Genomic DNA, 14931 nt, shown 5'->3' with positions numbered 1-14931 from the left:
CGCCATGATTATTGTAGAATCCGGGAGGCTGTAACAGCCTCCTTTAAGACATCAATGTTATTCTGAGGATTAGGGGAACCTTTTTTACTTTTAGTGTTAGAATGGGCGGATTTTGAGGGAGAGGAAGAAGCGCGACGCTTCTGGGACGAACATGTCATCTCTACATCCAATGGGTAAACGGTGGACACGTGGGTATCCACAGGACCCTGTCCCTGTACTTTCATTGACAAAAAAGGAGCAGGCGTCGTCTGGGTAGAATCTCCCTCAACAGAGGCCCTATCAACCATAGGAGCATGGCATTCAGGTATACCAGGGTTGCCAACTTGCAAAGCTGCAATTTCGGTCGAACCTATCTTTGTAGCTATGACCTGTGACACGGCTTCTGTAAACGTGCTTAACATACGCTCGAAGAAACTCTCAAGAGATTTCTCTACAGCTGAAACAACCGACTTTGTTATGCCTGTTTCCACATCTGAAGCTATTGTTTTTGCACGAGCTGCATACGAATTCCTCTTATGGTCTAGCTGTGCATAGGCATCTGCTCTAGAACACCTTTTATGCTGAATGATGTTAAGAACAGTTTGTTCATCTGCGCGTTTTGGGCATGTACCATCATCAGCAGGGGGATCTGCGTGAAATAGTGCGCAAATTACCACAGCAGAAATGCACATGTCAGATGAATGGTTGTCTCCGCACAGTCTGCAGCGTGATGCAGAGTTGCACGCCTTGCTGCTGTGTCCAAATCGCCAGCAGTTTTTGCACTGCAAAGGGCTAGGCTGCAGGGGATCTACACGGTACACAATGGGCCATACTTTAATCTCTGTTGGACAGTTAGCCCCGGCAAACGTCGCTATCAGTGATTCTGTCGGCACCCTAGAGCCACCAGCATCCCTGCTGCAACGAAATAGTGATAAGATGCCAATGCCAGCCTCATTAAATTCCTCAATCATTTCTTGTGGAGAAGCCGACGAATCCACGCCGCGTATAATACCTTTTGCACATGTCAGCTGTTCAGGTATAAAAGGTTTAACAGGCAATGATGCAAACGATGTGCATCGAAGCAGGTCCGGCACACACTGTATATTCCAGGACTTACATAGGATACCTCTCCTGCCAAACGGACGCACCTCAGAGATTTCTAGGTAGTGGGGGGTGACAGCCTTTAGCTGCTCCTGGATTATTTTTGGATTTTTCAACTTCAGGAATCCATCCCCAATTGGTACAAATGCCACCGGTATTATACTTATTCCATTTCGTCCGAAAGATTCCAAGTCCAAGCTTTGGACCGGCAGACTGGCAAACCAGGATGCCGAACCCCCACCTGGGGAAGCTAGAGACATTATAGGCCTAATTGTACGTGAATCCTAGGTTCGGTTTAAAACAAATACTGGCCAATCCCCCGACGTGAAATGGCCTCACCAGAGAGAACGGTCAGGCTTGCAGACAAGACAGGATCCAACAGTCAGGAGAAGAATGCAGAACAGCACACCAGCACAGTAGCACAGCTCGCAGAGCTGTGCTACTGTGCTTGCCCATGTCACTGACTACTTCATCTTCTTAATTGATCGTTGGCACACACAATCCTTTTCGCCGTCGTCGTCTTCTTTGCTTTCGCAAAAAGCCTCTGTATTTTGCGTCTTACATGTGACAACGTCTGACACTTCCTGGTTATAACAGCTGCTGCCTCATGCCACGAGTCAAACAGAACTGCGGTTCTGAGGAGTATTTCCGAATACGGATATACACTTCTCTGCAGGATTGCCACTTAACGATAAATCAGCACTTACAATTGGGATTCGCATCCTGCCTGGAAACTTGACATGTTTCCTTTTTGAGAAATTTCAAAAGCTTGTAAAAAATGCCAGCACATTTGGTGATATTTGGCACCTGAGAATATTATCCCTGAACCTATGTCGTCGATCGATTTCTATTAAGAATGCTTAACGGCAGCCTTGCACGGCTAAAAATGCTTCTCCCCCCTGCATCGAATGCTCTAATCCTCATTGTGGCTCCTGGATAATGGCTATGCTGACGCCGCAGAAATACATTTCGGCACTAATTTTTTACTCACCGTGGGCTGCGAAAATAAGATAACAAGGTCGCAACAGGACTGTGATATACCACTTAAGGACTACCATGCCGCTGGAAGCTCCTTTCATCGGGGGAAGGGCTTGGGTTACGTGCATCTTATTAGCGGGACGCTGTGCCTCATTTTCTTTTGGAGTTGGATACCACTGTGCGTGTTAGAACATAATACTAAGAATCCTTCAAACAGTTTGCTCTTCTGAAACACCTGCCTGTCTCCACAGCGGAAATTGGTGCGTTGCAGGCAAGAGCCGTTGTTAGGGGACTGGCTGGCGGAAAAGTGCAGCTGGCTGCCTGCCTTTTGCGAGGCGTTCGCCCTGGTGCATATGTGTGACTTCAAAATCGCACTTTGTAAGTTCACTGAAGAAAGGTTTCGACAAGTATGGTCACAAGAACAAAATTCACGGAATGCGCGTACCCTCGAAAGAAAAACAAGCTACACAGGGACAGGAAAGGAAGACGAGACACACACAACGCTGCTCGTCTTCCTTTCTTATCCCTGCGTAGCTTGCGCTATTCTGCCTTGAGACTGTTTGTAGTGCTTTCAGTCGATTGCATTGCGCGGCTACGTTGTCCATAGTACAACGCGAAAAGGTGTTTGTTTTTCGTTTCACATGAGAAGACAGGAGCCACTCACAGTACACTTCAGGGCATACTGCACCTGTGTCGAAAGCCAGGCATGTCCAAGCTATGTCCAGAACAGGGCAGCCCTTGTCCCGTCTTCTTTCCTGTCGGCTGTGTTTCGTGCTGTTTCCACAAAACGATCTTGACTTTTATAGCGCTGAAGAAACACCAAGACGCGAAACACCACGAACCTACGACGCGAAGATCGTAGGTTTGATCCCTGCGCAGGCCACTCTTTTTGTTTTTCTCCTTCACTGTTTTAACTAAGCATAGAGTTTCGAGCCCCAGAGACATCAGGCGCTAAAGGGCAAATTATAGTTTTATTAATTTCGATTCCAAATGTCAGGGATTATATCGACCCGTCGGAGAGTTCTGGCATGCTAGCTCAGTTGTTTAGAGCGTCGTGCTAATAACGCGAAGGTCGTAGGTTTGATCCCTGCGCAGGCCACTCTTTTTGTTTTTCTCCTTCACGGTTTTAACTAAGCATAGAGTTTCGAGCCCCAGAGACATCAGGCGCTAAAGGGCAAATTATAGCTTTATTCATTTCGATTCCAAATGTCAGGGATTATATCGACCTGCCGGACAGTTGTGGCCTGCTAGCTCGGGATTCTACTTCCGGGCGCCGAAGCGAACGGACGTTTAATCATGTGCTCCGTCGGAGCGGTATCAGCGGCCCAGTCTGGCCGCGGAAACAGGTTTTTGTCTGCCGTCGATGAAGATTACCAGGTCGTACTGCCAACTTTGCCGACAGGAAGAATTGTGTTGAACACAATTTTTATGCACGCAGACCCAGCGGTTAAACCGTATCGCGTCGAGGACTTCAGAGATACATTGGTTCATCTTGGTGCGCTCCCTGAAGTGCTTGCTTTGGGGGCGTATCAGATGAACCATGTCTGGGCCGTTACGCTCAAGAGTGCCGAGGCAACGAGGAAACTACTGGCGGCTACTGATGTCAAGGTGAAGAACCGGCCGTGTCTACTGATTGACCCGAATAACCAGGATGTGCGCCTGAAAATCCACTGGGTTTTGCATGGCGTTAGTGACGACGATGTCCGTGCTGCCTTGCTGCCGTACGGAACAGTGACTGACGTGTCCAAAGAGCGTTGGAGAGCCTTTGGTGTCGCAGACAAAGGGTCCACTACGAGAACAGTGGCCCTCAAGTTGAAAAATGGAATTTCAAGAGAGGACATTCCGCACCAGCTCAAGATAGCAGGTGAGCCCGCACTTCTTGTTGTTCCGGGAAGGGCGCCGCTTTGTTTGAGGTGCAAGGCCACAGGTCATATTAGGCGGGATTGTAAAGTGCCGAAATGCAGCCTTTGTCGTCGCTTCGGCCACACGGATGAGCAGTGTGTTAAAACATACGCCAGTGCAACAGGGCCTGCAAGAACCGACGACTTCTCAGAACACCTCATGGACGAGGTGGACGTCGCAGAAGTCACCGGTGCGGAAGATAGTGCGAGGGCAAAGGACTCAAAGGAGGGAACAAACCAGCCCCCTCAACTCGAGGGAAATTCTGAGCGACAAGAAGCCCTGCAACATGAAAAGAGCGCTGCAGGTGAGGCCACCGAAGCAAGTGTTGCGGCTATCGGTGCCAGTGGTAAGTCGACGTCAACGTCTTCAAAGGAACAGGCACCGATGGACACACGCGAAAGTACAATTAATAGTGCGACCACGAAACGCACGCGCGACGTAACCGACGCAGCGGGCGCCCCCGACAAGACCGATCAAGAGGAACCGCCCCACAAAGCGGCCCCTCTACGTCGGCCATCTTTCAAGCCAAAGCCCACTATTCCGCCTGACCGGAACTCACCAGGGATGCAGCCTTCGCCATGAAGGAGCCCCGAGTTCCTGGCTTCTCGGGCCGCTTCAGGTGCTCAAGGATTCCTGATACGGCCCGGAGCGGCGACAAATGCAGCGTCGCTCTGTTTCAACGCCACCAGCATGAACCAGTGATGCCACCTTGGAGCTTTGTTTTTCGGTCATGCCAGCCTGTACTGCACAGTTTGTCCGCTCCTGACCCCAATGTACCAGGTAAGATCGTGCGGCTCGTTTGATTCATTTTCAGCATGGCGGTTGAACCAGAAGTAGCTCTACGTGTGGCTTCGCTTAATGTGCGAGGGTTGTCAGCCAGGCGAAAACAGTACCAAGTCAGCCGTCTATTGTTAGATAACGATATAGACATAATGGCGGTACAAGAAACGAAAGTGGAGAGCGATGAGCAAACGAGCCGCATGGTCGAGCCCTTCTCTGTTCGCTATAATATTTGCGTGTGCCATGCGGTTGGTACCTCGGGTGGCTGTGCGCTGTTCTTGCGCAATTCTTTGGGCATTTTAGTAGAAGCAGTGACTGTGAGTGACAATGGCCGTTTCGTTGTCTGCGATTTCTCTTTGACGGGTGTACAGTGGCGTGTCATGTGCGTGTATGCCCCTAACAAAGAGGATGATCGGCGTAGTTTCTTTGAGCGAATCGGTGTCTACTTGAAATGTTCAAAGAGCATCATTCTACTCGGCGATTTCAACTGTGTCTGCTATGCCGAGGACAGGTCAGACAAGAGGTCGGTGCGAGACAGAAGTGCTCTCCTACTCAGCACGTTAATGCAAGAATGCGAAATGGAAGATGTTGGTCATGTTTTGGCTTGCAGCTCTTCACACTTTACGCACTTCCAGCGTGCAAGTCACGCCAGGCTGGACCGTGCCTATGTCTCTTTGGCTCTGCTACCAAGGTGTTCGGATTATAAAGTTAAACATGTTTCTTTCAGCGACCACAGCTTAGTGGCTTTTACTATCGGCACAAAGAAAAAAACCTCGAAATTTTGCTGGGACCTATGGAAGTTTAACGTTAAGCTCCTTGATGATGAAGTTTTTGTAAATGAGGTTAAAATGAAGATACAGCGATTGCTTGAAAGTGAGCCTTCGAAATCTATCGCGGCGTGGGAAATATTCAAGCAAGAATTTAAAATAGGCGCTATAGAAAGGAGCACCGTCCTGAGACAAGAAGAAAGGAAGAAAGAAAAAGAACTGCAGTGCGAGTTAAGTTTCGTTTTAAGCTTGGAAAATCTGCTGCCCGGAAAATATACCGCACAGATCAGAAAACTGAAAGCGCAGTTAGAATGTGCAGATAAAGAAAAATACATGGGAGCAATAGTACGAGCCCGGGCGGAAAGGTTGCTCATGGGTGAAGCGCCGACGAAACGCTCGATAAGTGATGAAAAGCGATACGCGAAACGAAACGAAATAAGACAGATAAGATACGGAGATACGGTTACTAGTGACGGCGAGGAAATAAAAATGGCCTTTTTTGAGCACTATCGCAACCTGATAGGGCGCCAACGGCCAGTAGAAGAAGGTTTCGAACAAGAATTTCTTGCATTAATTCCAGCATTGGACGCAATTGTTACAGCAGGTCTGGAAGCGCCAATAACTGTAAATGAGATTGAAAAAGCAATTGAGGAACTAAGCCATGGAAAAACACCTGGTCCAGACGGTGTTGGTGCAGCATTGTACAAGTTGTTTAAGAGCGAAATCGCAACCGCCTTGCACCGAGTGATTTTGCAGGCGTATGAAGAAAACTGCATCCCTCCGTCCTTTCGTCAAACACACGTTGTACTGGTTCCAAAAAGTGACGATCCTTTAAAGCTCTTATCTGTAACATCATATCGTCCAATCAGTCTGACTAACGTTGACTACAAAATTTTTATGAAGGTTCTTGCGAGTAGGTTACAGAAGGTCATTAAGGAAATAGTAGGGCATCATCAGACGTGTGGTATTAAAGGCCGAACAATAAGTGTAAACATTCATGTAGCTAGAAGCATTCTGGAGTGTTGTGACGCTTGGGGTGACCACGTTGCAATGCTCCAGATAGACCTTGAGAAAGCCTTCGACCTTGTTGATCATGGCATACTTTTTCAAATACTAGAACATATTAAAGTTGGATCTATTCTATTAGATGGAATAAAAATGGCTTACAATGAATGTTATACTAAGGTTGTTGTAAACAAGCAACTAACGAAAAATATTCCAGTGATGTCATCAGTTAGACAAGGCTGCCCACTATCGCCCTTGCTATTTGCGATTTACCTCGAACCCTTTTGCCAAAAGATCATTCACTGTGAACGTATACACGGATTCAGACTGATGGCTAGCGAAGTTAAAATTTTGGCGTACGCCGATGACATTGCTGTCTTTTGTCAAGACAAGGAAAGTATTAGTCAAACAGTGCACTTAGCAAAGAAGTTTTGTCAGATGTCGGGTAGTTCAATAAACTGGGACAAATGTATGGGCTTTTGGCATGGCAGTTGGGATTCCACTCCTGAATCCCTCGAAAACATAAAATTCTCGACACTACCAGTGAAATATCTAGGGGTCCCACTTGAACATTACAAAGACGCAAATGATTATTGGGTGCAAGAGACTGAACGTTCTCGGGAGAAAACACTAGGGTGGGGCGGAAGGGAGCTCTCCATGTTCGCCCGTTCAACTGTGTGTAATTTGTTTATTGTAGCTAAAGTTTGGTATGTTCTTCAAGTGTTGTGCATGTCGCGAGTCAGTATTCAAAAGCTACACAGAGTTTTTGCTGTTTTTTTGTGGGGTTCAGTGTGGGAAAGAACAAGTCGTACCAATCTCTTCCGTCCGGTTAGAGAAGGGGGACTCGGTCTTACTCACTTGTTTCTGAGACAGATTGTGTCTCGCTTTATGTTTCTGCGTACACAGAGCCATCCATTATTGCGCACTGTGATACAGGTGCGTCTCTGGCACGAGTTACCAGGATTTGTTGTGTCTTCTTCTGAATTAAGGCGAACAAGTATTCGTGGGTTTTTGCGTGAAGTTGTACTGAGTTTCCGAATGTTAAATGTTAGATTTTCCAAAGAATACCTGTCTTCAATAACAAAGAAACAATTGTACAAAGATTTACTAGATGTAATGCTCCCGGTCCCAATGTATCGCACCATATACGGTGCAGGCCCAGGAATGAACGTCCTGAAAAGGGTAAAGAAAATGCCCGTGCGCTCGTCAACAAAGACATTTTTTTTTCTACTACACAGCGGAACACTGCCGGTTAAACCGTGGCTGGAGGATAAGGGAATATTTGTCCCTTGGTCAGTGAACTGTATAATCTGTCGTAAGCCTGAAACCGTTGAGCATATTTTTCTTGAATGTTGGGACGCGATATTCCTTTGGGATATTCTGCAGCGCACGCTCAAAAAGCAGCTTCCAATTTCCCCTCGGGGTATCCGCTTCCTCCCGGCAGCTGATGAAGGGGGGTTACCCCTCGATATGATTATTCTACTGGGCCTGCACAGTCTATGGAAGACCCGTATGGCTGTTAGAAATGCTGATGAACATGTCCGTCCTGCGCGAGAGTACTTTATGGAAAATGTGGTCTACATCAAACAAGTGTTGAAAAGCCGAGGTGATCCACCTGAATGGCTACCGGAAATGGACAAGCTAGTCAACTTGAAGCCCTTTTAAGTGACGTACTGTCCAAGAAGGCTGGACGTCTTTTATTAACCATTGTACTGTGGTAGTGTTACATATGTATTTATGTTGTCCAGGCAATAAAGAAAAAAAAAAAAAAAAAAAAAAAAAAAAAAAAAAGTGGCCTGCTAGCTCAGTTGGTTAGAGCGTCGTGCTAATAACGCGAAGGTCGTAGGTTCGATCCCTGCGCAGGCCACTCTTTTTGCTTTTCTCCTTCACGGTTTTAACTAAGCATAGAGTTTCGAGCCCCAGAGACATCAGGCGCTAAAGGGCAAATTATAGTTTTATTCATTTCGATTCCAAATGTCAGGGATTATATCGACCTGCCGGACAGTTCTGGCCTGCTAGCTCAGTTGGTTAGAGCGTCGTGCTAATAACGCGAAGGTCGTAGGTTCGATCCCTGCGCAGGCCACTCTTTTTGTTTTTCTCCTTCACGGTTTTAACTAAGCATAGAGTTTCGAGCCCCAGAGACATCAGGCGCTAAAGGGCAAATTATAGTTTTATTCATTTCGATTCCAAATCTCAGGGATTATATCGACCTGCCGGACAGTTCTGGCCTGCTAGCTCAGTTGGTTAGAGCGTCGTGCTAATAACGCGAAGGTCGTAGGTTCGATCCCTGCGCAGGCCACTCTTTTTGCTTTTCTCCTTCACGGTTTTAACTAAGCATAGAGTTTCGAGCCCCAGAGACATCAGGCGCTAAAGGGCAAATTATAGTTTTATTCATTTCGATTCCAAATGTCAGGGATTATATCGACCTGCCGGACAGTTCTGGCCTGCTAGCTCAGTTGGTTAGAGCGTCGTGCTAATAACGCGAAGGTCGTAGGTTCGATCCCTGCGCAGGCCACTCTTTTTGCTTTTCTCCTTCACGGTTTTAACTAAGCATAGAGTTTCGAGCCCCAGAGACATCAGGCGCTAAAGGGCAAATTATAGCTTTATTCATTTCGATTCCAAATGTCATGGATTATATCGAACCGTCGGACAGTTCTGGCCTGCTAGCTCAGTTGGTTAGAGCATTCTACTTCCGGCCACCTGCGTGTACGGACGGTGAATCATGAGCTCCGGCGGAGCGGCGATTGCGGCCCAGGCTGGCCGCGGTAACAGGCTTAACGCAAACGATGATAAGGAATATCAGCTCATTTTGCCGCATCTGCCCACCGGACGTGTTGTTTTCAACACAGTTTTTTTGCACGGCGACGTACGAGTGCGACCCTTCAGGGTTGAAGATTTCCGGGACGCCCTGGCCAAGACTGGTACGCTCCCAGACGTGGTGGCCTTGGGGGCCTACCAAATAAACCATGTCTGGGCGGTGACCTTGAGCAGCTCTGAAGCAACCAAGCGGCTGCTAGCCTTCAAAGAGCTTCTAGTGAAAGGCCGACGGTGTATCATCATTGACCCGGAGGATCAACAGGTGAAGCTTCGGCTCCACTGGATGTTGCATGGCGTGGCGGATGAGGATATCAGAACTGCTTTTGGGGCTTTCGGTGAGGTGACCGAAGTTACCCGTGAGCGGTGGCGCGTCCAGGGCGTTCACGAAAAGGGCTCAACAACGAGAGCCGTACTCCTGAAGTTGAAGCCAGGGATGAAGATAGACGACCTACCTCATCAGATAAGAGTTGCAGGGGAGTTGGCCCTTGTTGTGGTGCCTGGGCGGCCAATGCAGTGCCTGCGCTGCCGCGGGACCGGTCATGTGCGCCGGGAATGTAAAATTCCGCGGTGTTCGACATGTAAGCGTTTTGGCCACTCCGAGGAAGATTGCGTACGGACGTATGCAGTGGCCACTGCACCGACAGCGAGGGCGGACATGACGGAGCTCCAAATGGATGTCGCAGAGACAGAAGAGGCCGCAAAGGGGGTCGGAGAAGCTGAAAAGCTAACAGCAACTACAGGCATGTTAGTGCCCCCGGGGGGCGGTGACGAGATAATCAGTAGGCCAGACAAGGAAGTCACGCTACCGAACAACGGACCGTCAGAGGAAGAAAGGGTGAGCGATGCCGAGAGCTCAAAAACTGAACTTCCGGAGTCTGCGGGCCGACAGGAAACCCTTGAAAAGAGCAGCGGCCGAGCGACCAACGTCCAAGGCCCTGCGAAGCGTGCCCACGACGAGAGCACAAGTGAGTTAAGCAAGGCAGAGGCAGCTAGCAACGACGAGCCGCCGATAAAAACGCCAATAGGGAGGAGGGCGACCTTCAAACCAAGACCAAATGTCTCGACGGACAGGAGAGCTGCCGAAAAGCCGCCCCTGTCACAAGGTCTGCCAGTCCAACCTCATGGCTCTGGTGTCAACGAAAGCGTCTAGCGCCATGCTAGACGTGAGAGGTAAGCACCATGCTCTTGGCCTCTTTTCACTCTAAGAAAATGGCTTATGAACTGTCACTAAAGATTGCGACCCTTAACGTGAGAGGTCTAGCAGCGAAAAGGAAGCAGAGCCAAGTCCTGCGCCTTTTAAATGAAAATGACATCGATATACTTGGAGTTCAAGAGACAAAAGTCGAGGGTGAACAAGAGACCGAGGGCATGGTGCAACGTTTCACGTCGCGGTTTTACGCAGTTGTCAGCCATGCAGTCGGTACTTCTGCTGGATGCGTCTTGTTTGTGAAGAAGTTGCCGGGTCTTGTAGTGCAGTCGCATGCTTCTTTTCAGTCGGGTCGGGGTGTGGTCCTCGATTTTAGTTTTTGCTCGGCTGAGTGGCGTGCTGTTTGTATATATGCACCTACGATAGTTGAGGAGAGGGCTGCTTTGTTTGATTTTGTTGAAGGGTATTTAAACACGGATAAGCAACTTGTCTTTCTGGGAGATTTCAATTGTGTACTGAGCTCCGGTGACAAAACTAGCCATCGTACATTTAGGGATCGTAGCACAGAGGTACTTTCGCGCTTGATTGACGAGTTTGCACTGGAAGACGTTGCAGAGTGTCTCACGAGCGAGCGACGGGTTCAGTATACTCATTTTCAGGGTGCTAGCCACGCCCGCCTTGACAGGATTTATGTGTCCGCAGAACTGGCCCCAAAATGCCAGGAGTATTATGTTTTGGCGGTAACGTACTCAGATCACTGCATGGTTCAGTGTACAATTGGAACAAGAAAGGGAGGTAGCGGTTTTAATTGGGAATTGTGGAAGTTAAATAATAAACTGCTGAATGACGAGCAATTCACGAGACTAGTAGAAGAAGAAATTGGTAAGATTTGTCAGGAGGACACCCACGAACTGGGTCAAGAATGGGAACTCTGTAAGCAACAAATTAAAATCAAAGCTATAGAAAAAGCCAGCTGCATACGGTTTCAAGAAAAACAAAATGAAATGCATTTAAGATCTTTGCTAGATAAATTGTTAGCCCTGGAGTGTAACAGGCCAGGGTTATACATGGACGACGTTAGAAAAATAAAGCAAAGACTTCAACTGAATGACGAAGACCGTTATCGCGGAGCACTGGTGCGTGCGAGAGCGGAAAAATTGGCCATGGATGAGACGCCGACAAAAAGATCGTTGGGAATAGAAAAAGCAAATGCAAGGCGAAATCACGTGGCTGAGGTAGATTGGGCAGGACGCACAGAAACCGATAACGAAGGAATCGCGAAAGCTTTCCGGGAGTATTATGAAGAGCTATTTTCGTCCCGAGAGGTTAATTTGGACCGTTTTAAAGAATCCTTTCTTGACGCGATGCCAAAAATTGATGAAGAACAAAAAGAAAGACTGGAGCGGCCAATAAGCGAACAAGAAGTGCAGCAGGCAATAGAAAATTTAAACCCAGGGAAATCACCCGGGCCTGATGGCCTGAGTGCGGCTTTTTATAAAGCGTTCAAGGGACAGCTATCTCCTTTGTTGTGTGCCTTATTTAATGATGCGTATGAACTGAAGGCACTGCCTGCGTCTTTCGGATCGTCGCACACAGTACTTATTCCGAAAACTGACCAACCAGATAAGCTTAGGCAGTTGTCGTCTTACAGGCCCATAGCTCTGACAAACGTTGATTACAAGATTTATATGAAGGTACTTGCTGGCAGATTACAAACGGTTATATGCGAACTAGTGGGCCCTCACCAAACGTGCGGTATCAAAGGGCGATCTATCTTTCAGAACATTCACAAAGCGCGAAGTGTGCTTGAATGCTGCGATGCAACTCATGCATGTGTTGCGTTACTGCAGTTGGACTTGGAGAAAGCTTTTGATTGTGTGGCACATACTATTCTGTTCAGTATATTAGACTATGTTAATGTCGGCTCTGTTATTCGAGAGGGAGTGGCCTTGGCGTACCGTGACTGCACTACGAGATTAATTGTCAATAAGTCACTGGGGGCCCCCATCAACGTACGACGTTCGGTGCGCCAAGGTTGCCCCCTCAGCCCTCTTTTGTTCGGCCTTTATATTGAAACATTGTGTTTAAGCATCCTACAAAACAATGACATTGATGGTTTTCGACTGCAGGAGTCAGAAGTCAAATTGCTGGCTTACGCAGACGACGTTGCGGTTTTTTGTGTGAATAAGCAGAGTATAAAGAGGGCAGTGGATGTGGTAAAACATTTTAGCAAAGTCACAGGGAGTAAAGTTAACTGGGGTAAGTGCCTGGGATTTTGGCACGGAGAATGACAGCTGACCCCCGACACTTTCGCTAATGTGTCGTGGGTTACAACGCCTGCAAAGTACTTGGGTGTGCCCTTGGAATTCTACAAGGAAAGCGAGCCATACTGGCTAGAGCAGGTCAGAGAAACCCGTGAAAAAGCGGAGAAATGGAAAAGCGCTCAATTATCAATATTTGCAAGAGCCGCAGTTTGCAACCTGTTTTTAATTAGTAAGTTATGGTATGTAATGCAAGTGTTGCATTGCTCCCGTGTAAATGTGCAAAAATTGCATCGAGTTTTTGCGGTGTTTGTTTGGGCCTCGAGTTGGGAGAGGTGCAGTCGGACAAATTTGTTCCGGCAGGTGAAGCATGGGGGGCTTGGTCTGGGTCATTTCTTTGTGCGACAGATTGTCAACCGGTTTATGTTTTTTAGGGATGCCAGTGATCCATTCCTGCGCACAGTGTGTCAACAAAGACTTGGTCGAGCGTTGCCTGATTTCGTAGTTTATACTCAATGTATGCCGGGCTCTGTTTTTGGATTCTTTAGGGAAATTGTTGTGAGCGTGAAATTCGTAAGCGCACGTTTTTCGAAAGAGTATTTAAGTAATGTTAACAGGAGAACGTTATACAAGGATGTCTGTGAAATGGTGTTCCCGGTGCCCTTGTACCGAGCTTTATACTATGGAGGCACAGGAAGTAATGTATTAAAACGCGTAAAGAAAATGCAAGTTGCTACGGGAGCTAAAACGTTTTTCTTTATGCTACATACCGGTACTTTGTGTGTAAAATCATTTATGGAGGAAAAGGGTATGTTCCTACCGTGGGGGGCCCAATGTCTCATCTGCAAACAGCCAGAGACAATAGATCACGTATTTTTGCATTGCTGGGAGGGGGTATATTTGTGGGATGTTCTGCAAAGGACAATAAAAAAGCAGTTGCCACTTGATTCCCATGGCATTAGGTATTTACCATTGGATAAACATGATGATATGCCGTTAGACCAGGTTATGTTAATGTGCCTCCACAGTATATGGCGCGCACGAATGGCTGGTTATCACTGCGATCCAGATGCACGGCCAGCCCGCATGTATTTCCGCGAAAGTGTGCAGCGATGGCTCGAAGTGCTTAAATTGCAACCATGTGCTCCTGAGTGGCTGTCAAAGCTGGAACCTTTGACGGTGCTCAAGGAATTTTAACATGACAATGCCTGCCCCTCAGTGGGGGTTAGGCAACGCGAACTAGTTTGGTGTACATATATTATTCCTTTGTTCATGTTGTTCTGAGTTCCAGTGCGGTGTATTTGTGTCAAAGTCAGGCAATAAAGAAAAAAAAAAAAAAAGCTCAGTTGGTTAGAGCGTCGTGCTAATAACGCGAAGGTCGTAGGTTCGATCCCTGCGCAGGCCACTCTTTTTGTTGTTCTCCTTCACGGTTTTAACTAAGCATAGAGTTTCGAGCCCCAGAGACATCAGGCGCTAAAGGGCAAATTATAGTTTTATTCATTTCGATTCCAAATGTCAGGGATTATATCGACCTGCCGGACAGTTCTGGCCTGCTAGCTCAGTTGGTTAGAGCGTCGTGCTAATAACGCGAAAGGCGTAGGTTCGATCCCTGCGCAGGCCACTCTTTTTGTTTTTCTCCTTCACGGTTTTAACTAAGCATAGAGTTTCGAGCCCCAGAGACATCAGGCGCTAAAGGGCAAATTATAGCTTTATTCATTTCGATTCCAAATGTCAGGGATTATATCGACCTGCCGGACAGTTCTGGCCTGCTAGCTCAGTTGGTTAGAGCGTCGTGCTAATAACGCGAAGGTCGTAGGTTCGATCCCTGCGCAGGCCACTCTTTTTGCTTTTCTCCTTCACGGTTTTAACTAAGCATAGAGTTTCGAGCCCCAGAGACATCAGGCGCTAAAGGGCAAATTATAGCTTTATTCATTTCGATTCCAAATGTCATGGATTATATCGAACCGTCAGACAGTTCTGGCCTGCTAGCTCAGTTGGTTAGAGCGTCGTGCTAATAACGCGAAGGTCGTAGGTTCGATCCCTGCGCAGGCCACTCTTTTTGTTTTTCTCCTTCACGGTTTTAACTAAGCATAGAGTTTCGAGCCCCAGAGACATCAGGCGCTAAAGGGCAAATTATAGTTTTATTCATTTCGATTCCAAATGTCAGGGATTATATCGACCTGCCGGACAGTTC

General features: G+C 47.5%; 1 protein-coding gene and 8 non-coding genes across 9 annotated transcripts; all 9 read left to right on the top strand.

The window, feature by feature from the left end:
- Nucleotides 1-3083: 3083 nt before the first annotated feature.
- Nucleotides 3084-3157, top strand: TRNAI-AAU (transfer RNA isoleucine (anticodon AAU)). Its single transcript has one exon. It is a non-coding gene; the product is annotated as a tRNA-Ile (tRNA).
- A 179-nt stretch (nucleotides 3158-3336) lies between these two features.
- Nucleotides 3337-4542, top strand: LOC146188936 (uncharacterized). Its single transcript, XM_084605142.1, has one exon. The coding sequence runs from the start codon at nucleotides 3355-3357 to the stop codon at nucleotides 4540-4542; it is 1188 nt and encodes a 395-aa protein (XP_084461268.1). The 5' UTR covers nucleotides 3337-3354.
- A 3763-nt stretch (nucleotides 4543-8305) lies between these two features.
- Nucleotides 8306-8379, top strand: TRNAI-AAU (transfer RNA isoleucine (anticodon AAU)). The gene has a single exon. It is a non-coding gene; the product is annotated as a tRNA-Ile (tRNA).
- Nucleotides 8380-8521: 142 nt separating this feature from the next.
- Nucleotides 8522-8595, top strand: TRNAI-AAU (transfer RNA isoleucine (anticodon AAU)). The gene has a single exon. It is a non-coding gene; the product is annotated as a tRNA-Ile (tRNA).
- A 142-nt stretch (nucleotides 8596-8737) lies between these two features.
- Nucleotides 8738-8811, top strand: TRNAI-AAU (transfer RNA isoleucine (anticodon AAU)). Its single transcript has one exon. It is a non-coding gene; the product is annotated as a tRNA-Ile (tRNA).
- A 142-nt stretch (nucleotides 8812-8953) lies between these two features.
- TRNAI-AAU (transfer RNA isoleucine (anticodon AAU)) lies at nucleotides 8954-9027 on the top strand. Its single transcript has one exon. It is a non-coding gene; the product is annotated as a tRNA-Ile (tRNA).
- A 5257-nt stretch (nucleotides 9028-14284) lies between these two features.
- TRNAI-AAU (transfer RNA isoleucine (anticodon AAU)) lies at nucleotides 14285-14358 on the top strand. Its single transcript has one exon. It is a non-coding gene; the product is annotated as a tRNA-Ile (tRNA).
- A 142-nt stretch (nucleotides 14359-14500) lies between these two features.
- TRNAI-AAU (transfer RNA isoleucine (anticodon AAU)) lies at nucleotides 14501-14574 on the top strand. Its single transcript has one exon. It is a non-coding gene; the product is annotated as a tRNA-Ile (tRNA).
- Nucleotides 14575-14716: 142 nt separating this feature from the next.
- On the top strand, nucleotides 14717-14790 carry TRNAI-AAU (transfer RNA isoleucine (anticodon AAU)). The gene has a single exon. It is a non-coding gene; the product is annotated as a tRNA-Ile (tRNA).
- The last annotated feature ends 141 nt before the right edge of the window (nucleotides 14791-14931 follow it).

This window comes from Amblyomma maculatum, chromosome 5 (assembly GCF_055883805.1).
Source record: "Amblyomma maculatum isolate TAMU_Amacu chromosome 5, ASM5588380v1, whole genome shotgun sequence".
Classification (NCBI taxonomy): Eukaryota; Metazoa; Arthropoda; class Arachnida; order Ixodida; family Ixodidae; genus Amblyomma; species Amblyomma maculatum.
The sequence above is the reverse complement of the archived record's forward strand: the minus strand, read 5'-3'. Positions and strand labels throughout refer to the sequence as shown.